The following is a 19,103-nucleotide window of genomic DNA, read 5'->3' on the forward strand; positions in this document are numbered from 1 at the left end:
GCTGAGGGCGCCAAAGCTGTAAACCGCTATGCGGGAGCTTAAGAAGGTCCCAAAGAGGACCTGTCGTTCCAATCCGGTCACATAGTGACCACCCTTGTCCGTTTCCGTTGTCCGTGAAATATTTTTCAGGTAGAACTGTTGAGGTATATTTCGATGCTGTACAATGCACGTTACTGTCGCGTCTAAAAACACCGCATGGACCACCGCTCAAACTTCAAACTGAGGCAACTCTCGGTCAATGGCCTTGTCTGGAAGCCACCCCACGTCATACCCACAAGAGTACAAAGACTCCAGTATTCTAGGCATCTGTGCTGTGTTGCGCCTGTAGAACCTGTAGAGCTCCAAGGCTGTTCGTGCGTCCTCGATGCTATCGTGGATGTAGGTCTGGATGCTCTGTTTGAGTAGGAACGCAGCCAGGAATTTAAGACTTACCAGCCGCTCGCCCGGTTTGCGGAAGAGGTCCACAGTGTCAATCACCTGTTCCTTCGGAACCACCAGATTGATGATTCGGAAATCTTGTTGTAAGCCGTGTCCCACGAAGATGCACCCGTGGTCCACAAGGAATCGCAGTTTCAAGTAGACGTCTTTTTTTGTTGCCAGGTGATGCTGACTCGTAATGGGCTCCAAGTCGCCAGGCACCAAGCCGGAGTACTGGGTCAAGTAGTCTGACGGTGCGTGCCGGTGAATCACAAAGTGGTCCAGTATAGGCAGCGAGTACCGTTCGCCTTCATCGCCACGAATGACGCTCAGCCGAGCCAATGAGTGCAACAGGACAGCGTTGTCATCGCCATCGTCGAGGCCGTCAGCGCCATGTGCCGTGCTGGCGTGTGACATCTCAACAAACTCAGCATCCAGTGCGACGGTCATGCCGGAGCCCTCTGTTAGTTTCAAAATTTCCTCCTCAGTTAAGGGGACGAAGGTTGCCCTGCGGGCGTTCACAGCTAAGTTGGCTTCATGAAGGATGTGGCGAGCCGAAACCACAGGCTTTACGGGACCTGGAGTGTCTTTCCTGAAAATACACCTACGAGAGCTGCTCTTGACAACATCAAACGCCTTTTTGGCGTAAACGACATAAACAGGAAACTTCCACAGAGGAGCACAGTCCAGTACGTCAGACTCCATCACCTTCGTGACGACGTAGTGATTAAACTGGAACCAGGTCTTATCTATGGGACACCTGGTCTCGACGGACGTCTGCAACGATGGGAAGTCGTCATCAGGGGTTGGGAGGTTGGGCAGCCTGACATGCAGCACTAGGTGACCTTCCCTCACACCGTTGTCCTCTCCTTCTACGTTGAACGCCACCGCTTGAAGTACATACTCAGTACCATTTGTGGCTTCTCCTCGAACCACTGAGTTGTCTGGAAGGATGGTGAATCGCAAAGGTAGGAAGCCGGGTCGACGAATGAACAGGTGAGATGCCGGTTTCGTGGAGTTGAGATTCATGACCAATACCTTGGGGAGGGACTCGATCTGCTTCACTGTAGAGTGCGTCGAGGAGGGTTCTTTGCACAATTCGCATCGTGCCGCAAGGAATATACACTCGCACATTCCCGATGCCACAAGCTCCACAAACACGTCGGAGAACTTCTGAAGCCTAGACAGAACAGTGCTCCATGACAGGTTCCACACGAAGACCGTTTGGGACTGCTGCTGGCTCGAGCCTCGATGCTGAATGCATGTTAATGAGGTAGATCTAGAGGCGCCGAATATACTGGGTATCAGTCCGGCTTGCTCAGACACCGTGATTGCCTCCTTGTGTATCCTGTCAAGAAGGAACTGAAAAAACAACCCGCAACGAATGACTGCTCTTTCGGCTTCCAGAGGCCGCAGAGTATCCGGATTCCGCTGTTTCGTGTCGATGCGCAGATCGGTCTCGGGCAACAGACCGAGCACACGGGCTTCCTTAGTTTCCCGGAGTGTGCGTACGAAGTTCAAAGGAAGTACTGGGTAGCCTAGACCCTCGACTGATTGTAGGTTCATCATGTGAAAGAGGAACCCCAGCTCACATAGTATGCAGTGTTCAGTCTCGCAGGTATGACCCACCATTGCATCACGCAACGGCGTCACATAGTAGACCAACTGCAGCGTAGGAATGATGTAGTCCATGCCGGTGCCGTTCTCGAGGCCTACGTAGCGCTTGTAGCGGGTTAGATTGTATGGAAACGGTCTTCGAGTTTGCGTCTCATCCGAGGGTGGCTCGTCCATATCGACTCGTTTCAAGCTAGCGTTGATGGCCTTCACCTCCTCCCGAATTCTATAGTTGGCTTTGTAGTTATCAAGGTCTTTAAGACGACTGGCGTGCATGTACTGCAATGAAGGGGGCGGCTTGGTACGAGGCGGGACGCTTCGTGCCCTGTAACCTCCGCCTGGCAAGCCTGCCCATGGTCCAGCTGTGCTGCGCGGAACAAAGACGTCTGGCTGAGATGCAAGTGGGATATCATCCGGGGCAGCGCTCGAGTAAGAAATGTTGCCTTCGCCAAAGGCAGTGGGCGTGTAGCACAGCGGGTAGGGGTCGGGGGAAATTAAGTACCTATCCTCCCACACGCCTAGGCTGTCTGGCATTCGCGTAGAAGCCACGTCGTCTGATTATAAAGGACCCTGGCCGCCTACAAGGGTCTGATTCCCTGAGAAATGTCTCCCAATGCAGTACGCTCTGAGCATCAGCAAAGACCAATGTCAGAGCAGTGTCCGAGAGGGTGAAGTTGCCGGACTGCAGCGGGATCTTAGGCTGCCACGCATTAGACCACGGTAGCCCTTCGAGGTAGTCCTCCTTAACCGCTTTCACCCCTCGCGTCCTCGTCGCAACGATAGCCGTCGGTCCGCTTGATGGTCTGACGACTGCATCAAGGATGTCGGTACCTAAGTCCTTCTCGAACACAGGATGGGGAGTCATTCGCAGGTCCCACAACGCAACAGTCACCGGTCTGGTGTCGTAAGGGTTGGGAGTGAAGCACGCTGCGTAATAGTACTCGCCTGAGAAGAGATGAGTACATGTCGCGATTCACGGCTTACGATTTTCAGTTGTCAGGCAAGTGCGGGTCACAGGAGAAGACGCTGCTAGAAAGAGAGGAGTTTCCTTCGTGTGCGATCTGATGTCAATCACCGCAGCACAGAGGGACGGCTCCGTATAGTAGTGGTTCCACCCAACCACAATCGAGTTCGGGCAGACCTCATACAGACATGTGGGGCTGCCCACAGCCTGATGTCCCAAGCGCTGACTGAGCTTAACCGAACATAGAGGCTCAGAAGTGTTGAGTGGCAGAAAGTGTACCTCCTGGCAGGAAGTCAAGGCATACACCCCCTCGAACCGCATCGAAGCCGGGATGGCATCGACGAAGGTTGGAGGCGAGGGATCGCCCAAGTACAGATCGGTACTGGAAACCATTTTGTTAAGTGGGCAGGGGTGAAGGTGGGGGTCTTCTCTGCCGCATGCAGGTAGCGCCAGAGTGTGAATTGCCCTGTCATCCACTGCTACAATCTCTGTCCCATGGGAGAATAGCTTCCACCTTTTTTGTGCACTGTATATTTATGTATCACGGACCTACCGGCTAATATGGTCAGGGGACGGAATAGTCATCCCTGGGCATACTCCGTGGCAGGCCTTCACTGACTCAGCACATACGAATGTTTGCATGTCTGCATGACGCTCCAACTTCCACCCACGGCCTAATCTGTCGTGTAGGGACCAGAGCTTGATCTCGACCTTCATGGTCGAAAAAGCGCGTGACTGATTGCTGATTTAGGGAATTTTAAACACGCTGAGAGCAGACTAACATCCCCAAGAGCGCAGGGGCACGCTTGACTTGGTTTGAAAGACGACAGATCTGTAACGAGACAGTTTTGACGTGGACAGCACCACATGAGCAAGAGACAATCGAAAAAAAATAGGAATATTCGTTTGAATGGAGCACGAATGGGAGGAAACGACATATGCCGATTCCCAGGCGGCTGTCATATCAGCGCCGGCACAGCTCAACAGACCTGTCTCCACGTCGGAGAGCTCAACCATCGACGAGCGCAAGTTCTTTGTCGGAGGTATTCCGGCGGACGCGTGGGACCGGGATTTAGAGGATCTGTTCCGCGAATTTGGGGATGTGGACAACGTGAAAATCATTGTGGATCCGCGGACGCAACGGCATCGGGGGTTCGGATTTGTAGAGATGAAGACGGCGGAGGCCGCTGCCAGCGTGCTTCGTCAGGACAGACACTCCATTCGTGGAAGGCCCGTGCAAGTCCGACGCATGGAGCACGAGGGAGTCAGTTTAGCGAGAAAGATATTCGTCGGCGGCATCAATCCCGTACTGGAGGAATCCACGCTCGAGAGTTACTTTTCGCGGTTCGGGCCTGTAGAACAGACTACTATTGTCCGTGATGCCGTAACCGGCAGAGCGAAGGGCTTCGGGTTCGTTGTGTTTTCAACGGATGAGGCAGCTCGTGCGGTGTTGCAGTCGCGAGTGCACATGGTGACTGCCAACGACAAAGTGGACATCCGCCCGGCTGAGAGCCGAAAAAAGTGGGACATTGGCATTTTAGAGTATAGCATTCAATCTCGAAAGGGCCTCGGACCTGCGAGAGCCTATTCCACGACTCATGACGTATACTGTAGGTCATTCTCGCATCTCATAATCCTACAGATGGCTACCCGTATTACTACTGTCCATACCCCAAAGAGGGTCAACAGACAGGACATGCGTCCTATGGGAGTCCACCCGGGACGTACCCTGCAGGAGGCATGCCCGTTACAGGAGGGCAACCTTACAGCTCGACCCAGCCCTCGAACACTGCAGGCTACAGCAGCGCCCCACCTTTCAACACCGCATACGGAAGCGTGCCGCCAACCTCGGGGTACAGCCAATCCCCGACCTACACATCCGCGGAGTATGCCCCTTACGTGGCGCCTTACGTTCCACCGAACGCGTATGCACCGCCTAGCACATATATCGCACCCAACAGCGGAAGCTCATCGCTGACGCCTACCGCTTCCTATGACGACGGCTACGCTGCCTACAAGACGAGGAATCAGAGAAGCAACCCGTATTAGCGGGGCCTTTTAAAAGTTAACGGGTGTGGAAATCGGCGTCGCCTTTCTGATTCCTGACAGCGCTCGTTCGACCGTTAACGATGGAGCTTTCACACTCGCCGTCCTCGAGTCCCACAGAAGTTGCAGTGGAAATTCGAATTAATGTTGTTGGAACCCCGAGTGCCTTGTCTGATCCCGGTTGAGTCGCCAGAAACCGCCAAGAATGAAACGGTTGAGGAATTCTACGACCCAGACGACGCGGAGAATCTCATTTACAGCGCCCATCTGAGTCGCTACGTACTGGAGGATTCAGAGGAAGCGGCAAGGCTGAAGCTGCAGGCTAACGAGCTATTCAAGGCTGGCGATCTGGCCGAAGCCTACCGCCTGTACTCGGGAGCCCTCGACTGCTGTCCAGAGTCAGACAGTGGGCTCGCCTCGGTGCTTTTCGCCAACAGAGCTGCCGTGTCCATGCAGAAGGACGATTTGGATGGTGCGGTTTTCGATCTTGGCGAGGCGCTTACGTTGAATCCCGCCTACTCCAAAGCTTATCTCCGCCGAATGCGAGTTCATATGCAGCGGAAAAAGTGGGTCGAAGCGCAGCAAGACCTCAACCAGGCAATCGATTTAGACCAGTCGGTAGCTATGTCCTACAGCGAGGTTAAAAAACTCGTGGACAAGGAGGCTCACCTACAATTCGAAGCGGATAAGGCGGAAATGTTGGACAAACTTAAAGGTTTTGGGAATTGGGCTCTTGGTAAGGTTGGACTGTCTATGGACAACTTTGAGGTGCAGCAAGACGCGCAGACAGGGTCGTACAACATTCAATTTAACCAGAACAAGTGAACTTTTCGAAGATCGTGAGCCATGTTTCGCCTTGGATTCTTGCCACTTTCTTGCCCTCCTCGGTAGATAGCCGCACCGCCACTACTACGGGGTCGGCCTCGTCCACGACCACCTGTCGGAAATGAGGGTGCGACGTCATACTTGAAACCTGTTTGATATACAACGTCGACTCACCATCCAGTCATGCAGCGCTCGCACGTCAGTGATGGTGTAAATCCGGCCACCTTCTTCCAGACAGTAGGAGTAGAGGGTTAGCAGAGGCCGGCTGCAATAGATGACGCGCGTAAACGCAGCAGGGACTTACTTCACTATTCGCCTCCGCCAGTTTTTAGTCTTGAAGTGAGGGTCGGGGAAGCAGAAGAACAGGCTCCTCAGTTGCCCTTTTCGGAAGTAGTTTGGAAGAAACTTCATTGCGTTTTGGCGGATGACGGAGCAGTTGCGGAACTGTCCTGGATTCTGCTCTCGAAGAGCGCGTATGCGCTTCCCCACGTACTCGGTGACCTTCTCACGGATCTCCATGCCCAGAACGAGCTCATTCGGATAAATCTGAGCCAACGCCACAGTAAGACCTCCATACCCGCATCCCAGATCGACACGCGTCACCTGTGGGCATTCCCGTCCGTTCACAGAGGCCGACTCAGCGGTGCAGCTGTACTTCGTCGGGAAGTTGAACGCTGAAGATTCGGAAAGCTGCCGTCTTCCCTACTGTTTAACGATAGCTCGCTGCCGTCTTTCCCTGCAAGTTGAGGGAAATGGACTGACCAGTCAACGTGATCCGGGGACGTCGGATACTCTAGGGCCCCATCGCTCAGCGGATTGCAGTGCTGCATGAGCATCGTCGGCGTCACCTACGGCGCGTTGACGATGCTCGGCCTTCTTCGGCATCAGAACGTCCATCGTGGAAAATCTCAATTTGGATGGCATTCATCAGTGTGAGTGTTGGTGTGTTGTGTGCCAAGAGATTACTCACCCTGTGCTAGACAAAGGAGAAAACAAAAATTCTTAATATAAAGGATGCTGAAGGAGGTTCGACACAAGCTCGGGCAGGTGATGCGCGAGGTGACTGTGAGTTCCCCTCTAGTCCACACATCTAACGTTTTCCAGCGCGAGTCTAAGGCCGTTTCTGTGAATGAGTTCGTGAGCGCCGACCCTGCGAGCGTACTGCTGGAGACTCGGTGCTTCAAGGATACCAAGCCGGACGAGAGCCAGTGCTGCACAGTCCTGGTGAAGATCCTGTATTTGCTGTGTACTGGTCAGACGTTCTCGCAGTCAGAGGTTACCCAGCTGTTCTTTTCGCTGACGCAGCTCTTCCAGAGCAACCACGCGTTGATGAGGCGACTGTTGTTCCTAGTGATCAAGACGCTGCCTACGGACGAGAGCGAGGTTTTCATCATCACGTCGTCGCTGGTGAAGGACATGAACTGTCCCAAAGATGTCTACCGAGGCAACGCAATCCGCTGTCTTTCCTTCGTCTTTGACTCCTCTGTCGCTCAGCAGATGGAACGGCACATCAAGGCGGCTCTGGTGGATCGCAATCCCTTCGTACGGTCCGCAGCTCTGGTGTATGCTCATCGGCTGCTCCGGACGAACCCAGACATAGTCAAGCGGTGGGCTAACGAAATCAATGAAGGGATGACCAGTAAGTGTATAGGGTGACCTTCCACAGACCCCAACTCCACCGTGCAGTTTCACGCTCTGTCTGTGCTCTACAGCCTGAAACGGACTGATCGATTGGCTCTGATGAAGCTGCTTGTGGACTCTGTCGGGCTGGTACGGACGCTGGAGGACGCTGCTCAGGTCTCTCTCATTGGACTCGTCGCCAAGATATTACATTCCGCTCGTGACGATTCCGCAGTCGATAAGCAGTTCCTCCCCTTCCTAGAAAACCGCCTCAAAAACGGTTCGGCAATGGTCAAACTGGAGGCGGCGAAATGTCTTGTGGATCTCGCAATTCTCGATGAGACCAGCGAGACCACTGGAAAGCTTCGCGATTTCATCTTTCTGAAAACGGTGGTCCAAACGCTGAACTCCCTATTGTCTCACCCGAAGACCCCCGCTAAATTCGCTGCGATCCGGAAGATAAGTCAACTTGCGCAGCATCGGCCCTCATGCGTCATGTCGATCGTGACGGATATCGAAGGCTTGTTGAACGATTCTAACCGTACAGTTGGAACGCTGGCCCTCTTCACGCTGCTGAAAACCTCACAGGAGTCTAATTTAGAACGCCTCCTGAAGCACATTCAGACAGTGATCACAGAAGTCAGCGACCCCTTCAAGGCTGACATAGTGGCTGTTGTCCATGAGCTCGCGGTCCAGTACCCTGCCAAACAGCGTTTGATCCTCAACTTCCTCTCTGCGCATTTGCGTGAGGAGAGCAGCACCAAGGTGAAGACTGCCATTGCTGAGTCCCTGATGCGTCTTTCGGAGGACATTCCAGCCTGTCGCGGCCTCGCCGTCGCAGCGCTCTCCGAGTTCATCGAAGATTGCGAGTCTGCGATTCTCTGCGCACGTATCGTCTCATATCTCGGGCGACTTGCGCCGCAGCTGGAGAACCCAGGTCAGGTCGTCAGGTTCATCTACAACAGGCTTATTCTCGAGAACGCCATAGTCAGGTAAGGGATGCCTGCTGAACAGGTTCATATCTCCCAGAGTTTCGGCCGTCTCTGCGTTGGCCAACGTGGCCGATGAGTGCCCCTCGTTAAGGGAAGATCTGCTTGTCCTCCTCGAGACGACTTTACGTGAGTGGGCTTGTAGAGAATGGCGTTTTACCCTTTCCAGTCGATGTCGATGATGAGGTACGCTCCGTCTCGCGCATCTATCTCCAGACCTGCGCGCGGCATGACTCCGACGAGACCTCCACGACAGCTAGCATCGCGGACGCCTTAGAGACGGACGTAGGCTGTTCCGTTGACAAGCTGGTGGCCCACCTGAACAGTCTCTATGAGCAAGGCGCCCTGGACGCGCTCGGCGTCATCAACCTTGAGGACCTCCCTACACCCCAGTCGGAAGCGACGCCAGCAGAGGACACCTCGCAGCTCACAGCTGCAGTGCTGCATCTCCCAGTGGGTGAAGTGGAGGAATCGCTTGGAGTGGTGTCGCTTCTAGACGAACTGAATCTGGACCTAGTGCTGCCCGGGGGGGTGTCAGCTCTGGGACGCCTTCTGAGCACGGGCCCTCCCGTGGACGTCACAGAGGCTGAGTCTGAGTACCGAGTGCAGGTTTTCAAGCACTTTTTCGAGAACCGAAGCTACCTCTTGCTCGAGTTCCAGGTGACCAACACTCTTGAAGATCAGCTCTTACGCAACATCACTGCGGATGTGACCGTGCAGCGAACACCTGCGGATTCCATCGCTGTGGTTGGTGCCGTGCCTGCCGTACGTGATTGTGGATTTGACTCGGCAGTGTCGTGCTTCGCGCTGCTTCGGTTGTCGGACGGGCCTCTCGTCGAGGTCTCTCTGCGGTGCTCTCTTGCGTACACCGTGATCGAGCCTAATGATGAGTTCGAGGATGATTTCCCTGTGAACCCCTTCCGTTTGAATGTCACTGACTTCATCGCCAGCACTCCTTATAGACCTGGAGTGTTCAGAAGCGCGTGGAAGGAGTCGGAGCATTATCCTGAAGAGACCCTGAAGCTGTCGTTTGGACAGCAGTTCAGCAGTTTGCAAGAAGCTGTGACCAACCTCATCCACACCGTTCAGCTCGCACCCTGTGACCTCTCCGACATCGTCGACCCCACCGTAGCAATGACGTCTGTGTCGCTGGCGGGCTGCGTCATGGGGACTGATGAGAAGGTTCTGCTGAAGGCCGTTGTCGGCTCCACTGACTCGCACGGAATCGTAATGAAGTTGGCTATACGGTGTGGAGTGCCAGAAGTAAGGGCTGCTTTTTGCAAGCTCCTAGAGGCGTGAAGCTGACCCAACATTATTAAACCCTTAGTCTATATGAGTCTCACGAAATCTCTTAAATGATTCGGTCGAACCCCTTGGGAGCAAAGCAGGACGCAGCAGACGTTATAGAGCCGTCAGATTCGCTCTTCAATCATGATGAACTTGTCGAGGAGGTCATGGCGGCTCAGGAGGGGGAGGAAGAGGTCGACAGACAGGCGTCGGACTCGTCATCGTCCAAGGCAGCTGTGAGCGACCATGAGAAGGGGGAAACAGTCCTGTCTCACGTCGTGTCTGATGACTTTGCGACACCCAACATAGAGGATATGGCAACCTCGAAGATAGAGGAAACGGCCACCTCAAAAACAGAGGAAGCGGCTACCTCAATAAAGGAGGCGGCTATCTCAATAGAGGAGGCGGCTATCTCGAAGGTGGAGGGCTCATCAACTTCCGTAGCGCCTGTCGTAGACGTGAGGTTGGCTCCCCAGGCTCCCGTGTCAGAGTCGTCGAAGACTGTGGCGCGGCCGCCCGAATCCGAAGAGGAGACGACCGAGAGTTTCAAGCTTCCGCCGAAACTCAGCATCGAAGAGGAAGTGGAACGCAGGCTTAGCCATATGGAGTCGGATGGGAAGTCCGTGTTCTCAGTGAAGACGCGCCATGGCGACATGCAGGCAGTCCCTGCTGCGTACTGGGAAAGGAGAGTGCAAAAGAAAAATCTGTCAGAGTGGATTCTACGCCGCCCAGATGATCTTTTTCAACCCCGCAAGTACCAAATTCTTATGCACAACCCCCAACCTCAGGACGTCTTTACGGACAGCAGGTCAAGTGACCGGCCGTCTGAGGTGCGAACGACAGGCCTGCAAACTCCTCGGTCTAGTCTCGGCTCCAGAGCGGCTCCAGGGTCAGTTGGCAGGAGCAGCACCAGGTCTGTCGATGTGTCTGGGAGTTCCTATGCGGTCGTTGCCAAGGACAAGACGTCTGGAGTTGCTTCAACGATGCAATCGGGTGACCTTGACAAGAGCAAATCGGGATCCAGGTCTGAAGTACACTCAACCATCTCTGTTTCCAGATCTCAGCCTGAATTGGGATCCAACCTCGCAATTGGCAGCGTCGCCAGCGACACTACTGCCTTGGTAGTTCGGTGAGCCTCAGGGATAGCGACAACAGACCCATTCCCGAGTACGTTGATCGTATGGAGTTCAGACGCCGGCTCCTCCTTCAACAAGACGTCAGTGGCTTACTGCTCAACCCTATGGGCTCCGTACCGGAGTGGGTGGTCAGACTTAATTCTATCCCTCGGGCTCGCCTAGAGCCGTACCGGATAGGTAAGAAAGATCTCTTTCGGATTGACGACACCCTTGATCTTGGGAGGCCGACTCATGCCTACTTCCCACCTACAATTGTGCGGCTCTACCCAGATGGCGTGCTCCTCCCAGACCCGAAACTCTTTGCAGAGAGAGACGCAATCAAGGATGCAGACAAAGATTCCCAACCAAAGTGAGTGTTGGGCCTCTCTTACACACAAAGAACGAAGTCTAGTCCATATGTCTTCACGGAGCAGATCTCCATCATTCAGAGTTGGATTCGCGCGGGAAAGCGGGACTCGAGGCGCAGAAAACTGAAGCCAGTCCCCGATAACGTTCTCGCCCAACGACAGGCTCATGCTCGCGCTGTGTTACGGATCGTCCAGCGAGCGGCCTACGAAAATCAGGAGTCAGAGTCTTCGTCAAGTTCTACCAGCGAGACCTCGACATTCGGATCAGACGACGACGGAGTTCCAGGTGGAATATCCGTGGCAGGCGCAAGAACCGCCAGGGGTTCCGAACACAAAACCCTGAACACCACTGCTCGGGGTTCCGAACACAAGACACTGAACACCACTGCTCGGGGTTCCGAACACAAGACACTGAACACACCTCGAGGTTCCGAAAGAACCCTCAACACAGCACGCAAACGCAAAAGGACGCTGGAAGCGTTGCACCCTTCCTGCAAAGCAGAGCACGAGCCCCTGGGCTGCAGCAATCTGCCCGTCCCGCCACGCACATCTTTGAGAAGCCCAGAGGATCTGTTTCAACGACAAGCATACAGAGAAGCCCGATCTAAGCCTGAAAAGATTGCAAAGAAAGGAAAAAGACGACAACGGACACTGCCTAAAATGTTTGAGCATGGTCTACTCAGTGCGGAAGATTTGACGCCTCTCGTGACCTTGGACTTCTTATACACCGGAATCACGCCGGAGTACAGCGGTGTGACCCCAATCGATAGCTACCGATGAACAATGCTTCACATCCCGCACTAACTTTTGACGGCTTTGGTTGCCACCTGAAGTGCCTTCACCGCCTCAAACTCCTCTCGTGACAGGAACGGCACATGCCCTGCTACGTAGAGCGCGTAGGGCTGCTCGTCATTCCCCAATTCAACGTGTCGCGTGATATAAGTGGGTGGGGAGTTCGGCGGTGGGGGAGGGATGGCCTCTTCGTAGGCGTCAAAGTCAATGGGCGCAGATGCGGTGGAGGCCTGACTGGATCGGATTTTGCTCAGAACCGCAGAGAGAAGTTCAGGGTCCACATCCGCCACCTGCACAGAGGTAGCGCCGAACAGCGGTGTCAGAATCCCTACAAATGGCTGGGATCTGATTGGAAGCATTACAGGAGGGGTATATCGCTCTACCCAGGTGAGCTGATACTGATTGGGCTCCGAAGTGAGTGAAGCCTTGCAGAGACCGGCAATAGAAAATGAAGTCTTCCCGCCAGTCGCAGTCATCAGGAGCAGGAACGCAGGACCCTTGACGGACACCCGATGCTCGAGAAACCGGCACTGAAGCGTAACCAGCCCAGACTGCAGCACTGGTGCCAAGTCAGCGCTGGTCGGAAAAAACGGGATGACCAGTGAGACGACCTCCATTGACTTCAACAAAGCTACGTCCTCCTCCGTAAGGACGTATTCTGTCGCCTTCATAGGGTCAAGACAAACCTCCTCAACAACGACGGCGTAGGAAGCATCTGGCAGCACCGGCACCTGAACGCCGTTCTCCGACTTGACAACTCCTTCCTTCGTCTCCTCCTTGGGGATCTGATAGGTAGCAAAGTCCATGCTCTCGAGTATTTTCGCAAGTGCCTTGTTTGCGATGACGTTCCGCACCCGCGCCGCACATAACGGACACCTCTGCACGCCATCATAGTCGGTTGCTTGTGCCTGAGCAGTAAAGTGTGCATCAACGCACGCCCGACACACAGATGCCCCTCTACACAGCTTCAGCGATAAATTTGTGCATCTGATAATCACCGGGTCTGACAATGGCCGGCTGCACATCACGCAGATGCACTCGGAAGGCACGACTTTGCCAAACTCTGACGTGCCAGACGCAGTCTGCAGCTCCATCTGCGCTGACTGGACGATCGTGCCCACGTCCTTGAGCCGTCGGCGCTCCACCACCACACTGGACCCGACAGTTACGGATTGGCCTTCGTCTAGCTGCGCCCCGTTTTCGAAGATGACGAGGTCAATAAATCGAAAGAGCTTGGAATCCAGTCCGTCCTGTCGCGCTATAAGATTCTTCAGCTCGGACAGGGTCACGGCACTGACACCAGGGACACCGACAGTACGATCGCTTGCCGCTGTTTCGTGAAGAAATCTGTACGAGATCATCCGAAATGTCGGAATAGACGAATAATGGGCCGAGGCAGCAATCTCCTTCGGACCAAGTCATTCCAGGAGCGACGAGCACCGGCCTTTCTGAAAGGAAAGCTTTTAGAGAAGAAGCGAGACTACAAACAACGAACTGACCACTACAAGAAGGAGCAAGCGCGCATTGGTAGGTCACTAACTGACGGTTTCACTCAGGCAAGCTCCGCGACCAGGCGTACTTCGCCAACCCAGACGAGTACACACCCCAGATGGATTCCCGCGTTCTCATTAACGGAAAGATGCGCCTCCGTGAAGACGTCTTCAATGACAAAGACACTCACGACAAGGTTGCCTGGGCGGCAGTAGCAGACGCCAAGTTCGTGGACGCCAAGAGAAACACGCTTCTGGCTCAGCGACAGCGAACGCGGGAGAATATGGCCTCCTCAGGCCCCACAACTCACATAGTCTTCTCTGATGCGGACGCAGAACCATCCTCGGAGTCAGAACTAGAGGGCGATGACCTGGACGATCTCGTGAATCGCATCCGACGACGGCGACGATTGGAGCAGAGCTCCCTTCCAAACTCCCGAGCCGACGCAGAGCAGCGAGACCTTGGAGCGGCGGCACAACAGCACATGGAAGCAGAGACCCAAAGGGCCGAAAGCATTGATACTCGCCTAACCACTGTGTCAAAGGTCCAGCGACAACTGAAGCTGAAGTCCGAACTCATGGGCTGGAAACGCAACCACCGGCGAGTGCGGAAGACGGAGTCTGAGGACGGGTCTGTGCAGTATCAGTTTCTGGGTCCACGGACACGATAAGCCAATTTTCTTTTTTTCGCAGTTAATTCATTTAAACTCGCTTCCGGGAATTTCTAAATTGCATGTCTAACCTTCCATCCGACCAGGATGGCCGATGCCTTTTTTCGGAAACGGTCCCCGTCACTGTTGAGGAGGACGGGTCTGCTAAGAAGAGCGCTCTGCTGGTGGAACTAAGAGCCAATGGTGGCGAGTATTTGTGCTCCGGCTTCAAGCTGACCATCAGTAACGACAAGGACGTCTTCCTGCTATATTCTCTGAATGTAGACGCCATGGTATACAGCGACATGAAGGAGAATCAACGCCTTCTGGTTAACTTCGAGTCCTTTCCAAAGAAACTAGTCGAAATGCTGCGGTCCTGCATCGACGGAAGACTAGCGGCTCATGCTTCCCTTCGCGGTATGGACGCCCAACTCCAAATCCTCGAAAGGAACCAATTCCGAGAGCTTACGCATCTAGTGCTTAATCTGCATCGGGCTGACGAGCCTGTCCTACGGAAGCACTTAGCGGCCAAGATGGTTCAACTAAAATCGACCTGCACCGTACTACAGCGACAGCTGGAGGACGCCAACGAAGCGCGAGACAGGGCTCTTAGCGAGGCTGCCTCGCTGGAAGGCAGTCTCAGGGAGGCCCGGGAACAGCAGTAGGAGTCTTGCCAGGAGGTAACCCAGTGAAAGGAGCATTAGGGAAATGCAACGACAGTCATCAACATCCGAGCAGACGACTAAGGAGCAGCTGGTCTCCACACAACAAACATTCCAGTGCCAACTGGAGTCGCTGCAGTCGCAGCTTCGGTCTCACGACCAAACCCTGTGAGGTTTTTAGGCAGCGACAACGCAGCCTCAAGGTCACCGCCGAGCGTGACGGGTTGCTAGCTGAGGTTGCGGCCTGTGAACAGAAGATGGGCGCGAACGAGAGCCTATTGGGGCAGATGGAAGCCGTCTCGAAGAAGCTGGAGGAGAAGGATCACCAGCTGAGAGCGATTACTGCCCTCATTGGTGACGGGTCTGGAGTGTATGATCAGCGTATGGAGGTGAGCAATCAAGGTGTTATTATTCACAGCCTTCCGCAGTAGCGAGCAGATTTGAGGCGCTGCACTCAGAGTTGACCCAGTCTAGGAGCGTCTGTTTGCAACTGAAGGTGAGATAGGTGCTGTTATGCTTATTCCAGCACCACAACCGTGAGTTGAAGACGAAGCTAAGGGAGAAGTGCGGCAAAGTAACTGAGTCTGAGATTATTCTGAAGGGTCACAAGGAGAGCTTCCAGAACATGAAGGACGAGCTTGCTCGTGCATACAGGCACAACTCCAAGCTGCAACAGGATATCTCGATGGAGGTGGCTTCCAAAAGCCAGCTGCATCAAAGGAACAAGGAGCTGGAGACTTGGCAGAAAAGCCAGACGGAGCTTGTCGAGTACCTAAACTCTCAACTCCTCCGGCTGGAGACGGCGTCATCTCTTCAGGATGTCCAACGCGAAAACGCGTGCTAGCATGTCATTGGTTCAGGGAGCTCCGAGACAGCTCCTCTAATAGGTGCGCGACTCCGAATAGCTGCCCACGGCAAATTTCCAGAGTGCTGGGCGAAACAGCTGGCTTGTCTAAGGCCGAGAGGACTGCGAGCAGCCCAAGCCTGGCGGATCGTAGAGTCCACGACACATCAGGGTCGTCGTGTGCTGTGGACCGGCCGTTTGAGCTGTTGACTAAATCCTTAGTGCTTCCCAAAAGGTCAGTGAAGTTCGCTGGCTCCGCTGGCATGGGTCGCCTCCACTCTAGCCGGCTCAAGTCTTGTCGTAGTTTCTCTGCGAATACCGTCGCCTGCTCCGCCGCATTCTCCTTTCCGTTGTCATTAAAGGAAAAGGATCGACTTTGACGATTCTTTTGCCCGGTAGACCACTGAACACGATAGCAACTCCGGTTCACGTCACACCACACACTAACCATGATACTTTTTGTGTGACATAAAATGTACACAAAACGTAGATGGCTTCAACACACATCTTGGGCCCAAGTAGTTGTTGTGCACATGGTTAATACTACACATGCAGTTCATGGCGACATGCCTTGAGCGTTGACGCGCTGCAGGCTGCCATGACATGCAGTTCACGGCGACATGGATTGTGCCTTGAGCGTTGACGCGCTGCAGGCTGCTATGACTGCTGACCGTAGGCCCTTCTCTTCATAGGCCTGGACACCTGCGATAGTGCTGCCTCCAGGGCTGCAGACGTCGTCTCTGAGCTGCCCTGTATGTCGGCCGGTGGACAAAACCATCTCGGCGGCACCCTTGACTGTTTGGGCAGCCAGCTGAACAGAGATATCTCGGGGGAGGCCATGGATGACACCGGCGTCGGCCATTGCCTCAATTACCGTGTACACCCAGGCCGGCCCGGACCCCGAGACTCCCGTGGCTGCATCGATGAGTCGTTCAGGAATGCTGTGTGCGATTCCCACGCTTTGCAACAGGGTCTTCACGAAGGCGACGTCCTCAGGGCTAGCGTTGTCAGACGCCGCAAACGCTGAGGCCGAGCAGTTGACAAGTGCTGGAGTGTTGGGCATCGTCCGCACCACCCTCACCAGGTCGTTGTTTCCGAACAAACTTCTGATCTCCGCGATTGAGAGTCCCATCACAATCGACACAATAAGCAGGGGTTTGCTTACGACGAGTGAGCGCAGCGCCTCGTGGACGTACTGAGGCTTCACAGCCAGAAAAACCACATCACGGTCAAGCACTGCGCCGTTGTCAGTGGTGTGATCGAATCCAAACGCAGTGAGTTCTTCCCCCGTGACGGGGTCTGACACGAGGACGTCAGCGGCCTTATACAGACCGGCCGCCACGAACCCTTTCGCCAAGGCTTGGCACATCTTACCACCTCCGATGAAACCGAGTGAGAGCATTATTCGAATTTTCGATGTCGGAGTTGTCCTATAAAAGTGAGCGTTGAGCCTGCCCCTCACTCAGTTATCCTTGTTGGAGAGGCCACTGTAGGCAAGACTCACCTACTCTCCAGGTATATTAAGGGCACGTTGCCAAAGACACCATCGGCTACGATTGGTGTGGAATTCGCGACCAGAACCGTTCCTCTGGCTGTTGGCGGCACCGTCAGAGCCCAGATCTGGGACACGGCGGGGCAGGAGCGATACAGGTCCATCACCTCCGCCCACTACCGTCGTGCTGTGGGCGCACTACTCGTCTACGACATCACCAAGAAAGACACCTTCGTGAAGGTTTCCCAGTGGCTGGAGGAACTACGCATGAACGCAGAGCCGGACATCGTCGTGATGCTAGTAGGCAACAAAGTGGATTTGGTGGACCGGGATCCTAGCGGTCGTGAGGTGCTTTACGAGACTGGAGTGCAGTTTGCGCAGAAGCACAGCCTTCTGTTTGCTGAAACGTCAGCAATCTCGGACTACAACGTCAAGCACTGCTTTGAACACCTGCTGCAGGAGATCTACAACAAGCGTACGAGGGCGACCGTACCTAGATCCAGCTCACAGTCTGGAGTGCAACTCGCCTCTTCTGCGAATGGCTGGTCAACGGCGCAGGGCGGTATTAACTTGAAACAACAGGACGCCTCAGCAGAACCATCTTGTTGTGCGTAACAAATGAATCGTCAAGAGAAATCGACGGCATCAGAGGTCTTACCACGTCCTCGAACCCTATTAAAATGCGTAACAAATGAATCGTCAAGAGAAAATCGACAGCATCAAAGATTTCACCACGTCCTCGTCCATCTCTTGGGCGGGCACGGCGGACACGAAGCTGTCTAGGGCTGGAATGGTCTCTGTCGGCACCATCTTCTTGCGGGAGCGACGTCTGTGTTGGTGGTCGATTTTCTTCGCGGATTTGGAAAGTCCATTAAAACGCTTGAGTTCCTGTACCGCCCTATGGCTGCGTTTAAGGGAGCAAAGCCCGTTAACAGAGTCCTTGAGCAGCTGGACGTACAGAGCGTCATCACAGTACAGTTCCTGTTTAAAAGACGAACCGGACAGGTTGTCACTGATGATCACTAATTTGGATCCCACCACTGGAGGCGCTTGTGAGGGTCGGGATCGGTCGATTATAAACCGTTCATAGTTCTCCAACACCGCCTGTCTGATTTGGAGCTTGTAGCTTTGATTCAGCGCCTTGAACGATGCCTGATTAACCACCACCTCCTTCTCAGTCTTCGCTTTGTCCAGTGCTTGAACGCACCACACTGAGACTCGTTTTGGCACCGAGTCAACCTCGTCCCACGCCGCTTGATCTGTGCTTGACGCCTGCCACCTGGCTTTCCGCGCTAGGCGCTCCTCAGGACTCTCCAAGTCGTCCGGTGAGAAGCCCATGAAGTCACTGTTGTCCTTCGCGGCCACGACGGAGAGAACCTCGGACTGGCGGCTCACGAGAGATCGCTGGACTCTTCGCAAACGGACCATCAGTCTGAGGATGTGACGTTCAAGCTTGTGTACCAAACTTCCAATCTGCTCGGCCTGCTTGGCTCCCTTCTTCGAAATGTCCCGTGCCAACACTTGAAACACGGGGCGAGAAGGTAAGGAGTTCACCTCGCTAAAAGGATGGTGTATGCTGATGTTGCTTTCCAGTAAAGCAGACATGGCGTCCAGCTGAAGCTGCACAGCGCGGCCCCGTGCGCGCTGGCCTTCCCCCGACGGAGCTGTTATTATCCGAGCAGGCGCGGCGCTAAAGCTTTCCATCTGACGGTAAAACTCTGCCTCCGATATCTTGGGAGCCTCGGATACGTTCTCCACATCGTGAGCACTCGACGTCTCGCTGTCAGAGTCAATTCCGAGGGCTGCCTTCTGCGCCCTGTATGTGTTGATGTCCACCGCCTCGGCGGTGGCCATCATATCTTCGGGCATGCGTGCCACAGGCCGGAATCGCGCCATCTTAATCAGCATTTTTACAGTCGTGTGCGGAC

The 19,103-nt window shown here is 54.4% G+C and overlaps 13 protein-coding genes across 25 annotated transcripts; 7 read left to right on the forward strand and 6 right to left on the reverse strand.

The window, feature by feature from the left end:
- Positions 1 to 207: 207 nt before the first annotated feature.
- KVP18_004269 (uncharacterized protein) lies at positions 208 to 3,712 on the reverse strand (the record flags this gene model as incomplete). Of its 3 annotated transcripts, XM_067956739.1 has the most annotated exons (5): positions 208 to 2,585; positions 2,614 to 2,958; positions 3,016 to 3,521; positions 3,549 to 3,639; positions 3,667 to 3,712. In XM_067956739.1, the coding sequence occupies 5 exons, from the start codon at positions 3,710 to 3,712 to the stop codon at positions 208 to 210; spliced, it is 3,366 nt and encodes a 1,121-aa protein (XP_067805562.1). The 3 variants fall into 3 exon arrangements, with proteins under 3 accessions (XP_067805562.1, XP_067805560.1, XP_067805561.1); XM_067956737.1 differs by lacking the exons at positions 2,614 to 2,958; positions 3,016 to 3,521; positions 3,549 to 3,639; positions 3,667 to 3,712 and having other exon boundaries at positions 208 to 2,565; XM_067956738.1 differs by lacking the exons at positions 208 to 2,585; positions 2,614 to 2,958; positions 3,549 to 3,639; positions 3,667 to 3,712 and having other exon boundaries at positions 3,005 to 3,388.
- A 193-nt stretch (positions 3,713 to 3,905) lies between these two features.
- KVP18_004271 (uncharacterized protein) lies at positions 3,906 to 5,044 on the forward strand (the record flags this gene model as incomplete). Of its 2 annotated transcripts, XM_067956742.1 has the most annotated exons (2): positions 3,906 to 4,605; positions 4,638 to 5,044. In XM_067956742.1, 2 exons carry the CDS (start codon positions 3,906 to 3,908, stop codon positions 5,042 to 5,044), a joined length of 1,107 nt encoding a protein of 368 aa, XP_067805565.1. The 2 variants fall into 2 exon arrangements, with proteins under 2 accessions (XP_067805565.1, XP_067805564.1); XM_067956741.1 differs by having other exon boundaries at positions 3,906 to 4,973.
- Positions 5,045 to 5,185: 141 nt separating this feature from the next.
- Positions 5,186 to 5,866, forward strand: KVP18_004266 (uncharacterized protein; the record flags this gene model as incomplete). The annotated part of the gene is made up of 1 exon (XM_067956732.1): positions 5,186 to 5,866. One exon carries the CDS (start codon positions 5,186 to 5,188, stop codon positions 5,864 to 5,866), a length of 681 nt encoding a protein of 226 aa, XP_067805555.1.
- A 135-nt stretch (positions 5,867 to 6,001) lies between these two features.
- KVP18_004267 (uncharacterized protein) lies at positions 6,002 to 6,763 on the reverse strand (the record flags this gene model as incomplete). 2 transcript variants are annotated; one of them, XM_067956734.1, is made up of 4 exons in its annotated part: positions 6,002 to 6,131; positions 6,171 to 6,540; positions 6,573 to 6,690; positions 6,719 to 6,763. In XM_067956734.1, the coding sequence occupies 4 exons, from the start codon at positions 6,761 to 6,763 to the stop codon at positions 6,002 to 6,004; spliced, it is 663 nt and encodes a 220-aa protein (XP_067805557.1). The 2 variants fall into 2 exon arrangements, with proteins under 2 accessions (XP_067805557.1, XP_067805556.1); XM_067956733.1 differs by lacking the exons at positions 6,002 to 6,131; positions 6,573 to 6,690; positions 6,719 to 6,763 and having other exon boundaries at positions 6,167 to 6,385.
- A 117-nt stretch (positions 6,764 to 6,880) lies between these two features.
- On the forward strand, positions 6,881 to 9,774 carry KVP18_004253 (uncharacterized protein; the record flags this gene model as incomplete). 3 transcript variants are annotated; one of them, XM_067956700.1, is made up of 4 exons in its annotated part: positions 6,881 to 7,505; positions 7,533 to 8,478; positions 8,516 to 8,604; positions 8,645 to 9,774. In XM_067956700.1, the coding sequence occupies 4 exons, from the start codon at positions 6,881 to 6,883 to the stop codon at positions 9,772 to 9,774; spliced, it is 2,790 nt and encodes a 929-aa protein (XP_067805526.1). The 3 variants fall into 3 exon arrangements, with proteins under 3 accessions (XP_067805526.1, XP_067805527.1, XP_067805528.1); XM_067956702.1 differs by lacking the exons at positions 6,881 to 7,505; positions 8,516 to 8,604 and having other exon boundaries at positions 7,607 to 8,478; positions 8,610 to 9,774; XM_067956701.1 differs by lacking the exons at positions 7,533 to 8,478; positions 8,516 to 8,604; positions 8,645 to 9,774 and having other exon boundaries at positions 6,881 to 7,522.
- A 56-nt stretch (positions 9,775 to 9,830) lies between these two features.
- Positions 9,831 to 11,251, forward strand: KVP18_004256 (uncharacterized protein; the record flags this gene model as incomplete). 3 transcript variants are annotated; one of them, XM_067956713.1, is made up of 2 exons in its annotated part: positions 9,831 to 10,891; positions 10,918 to 11,251. In XM_067956713.1, the coding sequence occupies 2 exons, from the start codon at positions 9,831 to 9,833 to the stop codon at positions 11,249 to 11,251; spliced, it is 1,395 nt and encodes a 464-aa protein (XP_067805537.1). The 3 variants fall into 3 exon arrangements, with proteins under 3 accessions (XP_067805537.1, XP_067805539.1, XP_067805538.1); XM_067956715.1 differs by lacking the exon at positions 10,918 to 11,251 and having other exon boundaries at positions 9,831 to 10,895; XM_067956714.1 differs by lacking the exon at positions 9,831 to 10,891 and having other exon boundaries at positions 10,943 to 11,251.
- A 794-nt stretch (positions 11,252 to 12,045) lies between these two features.
- On the reverse strand, positions 12,046 to 13,398 carry KVP18_004273 (uncharacterized protein; the record flags this gene model as incomplete). Of its 2 annotated transcripts, none has more annotated exons than XM_067956744.1 (1): positions 12,046 to 13,398. In XM_067956744.1, one exon carries the CDS (start codon positions 13,396 to 13,398, stop codon positions 12,046 to 12,048), a length of 1,353 nt encoding a protein of 450 aa, XP_067805567.1. The 2 variants fall into 2 exon arrangements, with proteins under 2 accessions (XP_067805567.1, XP_067805568.1); XM_067956745.1 differs by having other exon boundaries at positions 12,046 to 12,843.
- A 24-nt stretch (positions 13,399 to 13,422) lies between these two features.
- KVP18_004257 (uncharacterized protein) lies at positions 13,423 to 14,198 on the forward strand (the record flags this gene model as incomplete). The annotated part of the gene is made up of 2 exons (XM_067956716.1): positions 13,423 to 13,564; positions 13,594 to 14,198. The coding sequence occupies 2 exons, from the start codon at positions 13,423 to 13,425 to the stop codon at positions 14,196 to 14,198; spliced, it is 747 nt and encodes a 248-aa protein (XP_067805540.1).
- A 62-nt stretch (positions 14,199 to 14,260) lies between these two features.
- On the forward strand, positions 14,261 to 15,683 carry KVP18_004262 (uncharacterized protein; the record flags this gene model as incomplete). 3 transcript variants are annotated; one of them, XM_067956726.1, is made up of 5 exons in its annotated part: positions 14,261 to 14,838; positions 14,867 to 15,007; positions 15,036 to 15,228; positions 15,258 to 15,335; positions 15,366 to 15,683. In XM_067956726.1, the coding sequence occupies 5 exons, from the start codon at positions 14,261 to 14,263 to the stop codon at positions 15,681 to 15,683; spliced, it is 1,308 nt and encodes a 435-aa protein (XP_067805550.1). The 3 variants fall into 3 exon arrangements, with proteins under 3 accessions (XP_067805550.1, XP_067805549.1, XP_067805551.1); XM_067956727.1 differs by lacking the exons at positions 14,261 to 14,838; positions 14,867 to 15,007 and having other exon boundaries at positions 15,097 to 15,228; XM_067956725.1 differs by lacking the exons at positions 14,867 to 15,007; positions 15,036 to 15,228; positions 15,258 to 15,335; positions 15,366 to 15,683 and having other exon boundaries at positions 14,261 to 14,842.
- Positions 15,684 to 15,687: 4 nt separating this feature from the next.
- Positions 15,688 to 16,134, reverse strand: KVP18_004263 (uncharacterized protein; the record flags this gene model as incomplete). Its single annotated transcript, XM_067956728.1, has 1 exon — positions 15,688 to 16,134. One exon carries the CDS (start codon positions 16,132 to 16,134, stop codon positions 15,688 to 15,690), a length of 447 nt encoding a protein of 148 aa, XP_067805552.1.
- A 159-nt stretch (positions 16,135 to 16,293) lies between these two features.
- Positions 16,294 to 17,085, reverse strand: KVP18_004268 (uncharacterized protein; the record flags this gene model as incomplete). 2 transcript variants are annotated; one of them, XM_067956735.1, is made up of 1 exon in its annotated part: positions 16,294 to 17,085. In XM_067956735.1, the coding sequence occupies one exon, from the start codon at positions 17,083 to 17,085 to the stop codon at positions 16,294 to 16,296; it is 792 nt and encodes a 263-aa protein (XP_067805558.1). The 2 variants fall into 2 exon arrangements, with proteins under 2 accessions (XP_067805558.1, XP_067805559.1); XM_067956736.1 differs by having other exon boundaries at positions 16,294 to 17,052.
- Positions 17,086 to 17,099: 14 nt separating this feature from the next.
- On the forward strand, positions 17,100 to 17,790 carry KVP18_004275 (uncharacterized protein; the record flags this gene model as incomplete). The annotated part of the gene is made up of 2 exons (XM_067956750.1): positions 17,100 to 17,121; positions 17,150 to 17,790. 2 exons carry the CDS (start codon positions 17,100 to 17,102, stop codon positions 17,788 to 17,790), a joined length of 663 nt encoding a protein of 220 aa, XP_067805572.1.
- Positions 17,791 to 17,874: 84 nt separating this feature from the next.
- KVP18_004264 (uncharacterized protein) lies at positions 17,875 to 19,083 on the reverse strand (the record flags this gene model as incomplete). Its single annotated transcript, XM_067956729.1, has 1 exon — positions 17,875 to 19,083. The coding sequence occupies one exon, from the start codon at positions 19,081 to 19,083 to the stop codon at positions 17,875 to 17,877; it is 1,209 nt and encodes a 402-aa protein (XP_067805553.1).
- Between the last annotated feature and the right edge of the window lie 20 nt (positions 19,084 to 19,103).

The sequence above is a fragment of a genome (assembly GCF_019968955.1).
Source record: "MAG: Porospora cf. gigantea A chromosome Unknown PgA_NODE_94_length_42038_cov_346.862, whole genome shotgun sequence".
NCBI lineage: Eukaryota > Apicomplexa > Conoidasida > Eugregarinorida > Porosporidae > Porospora > Porospora cf. gigantea A.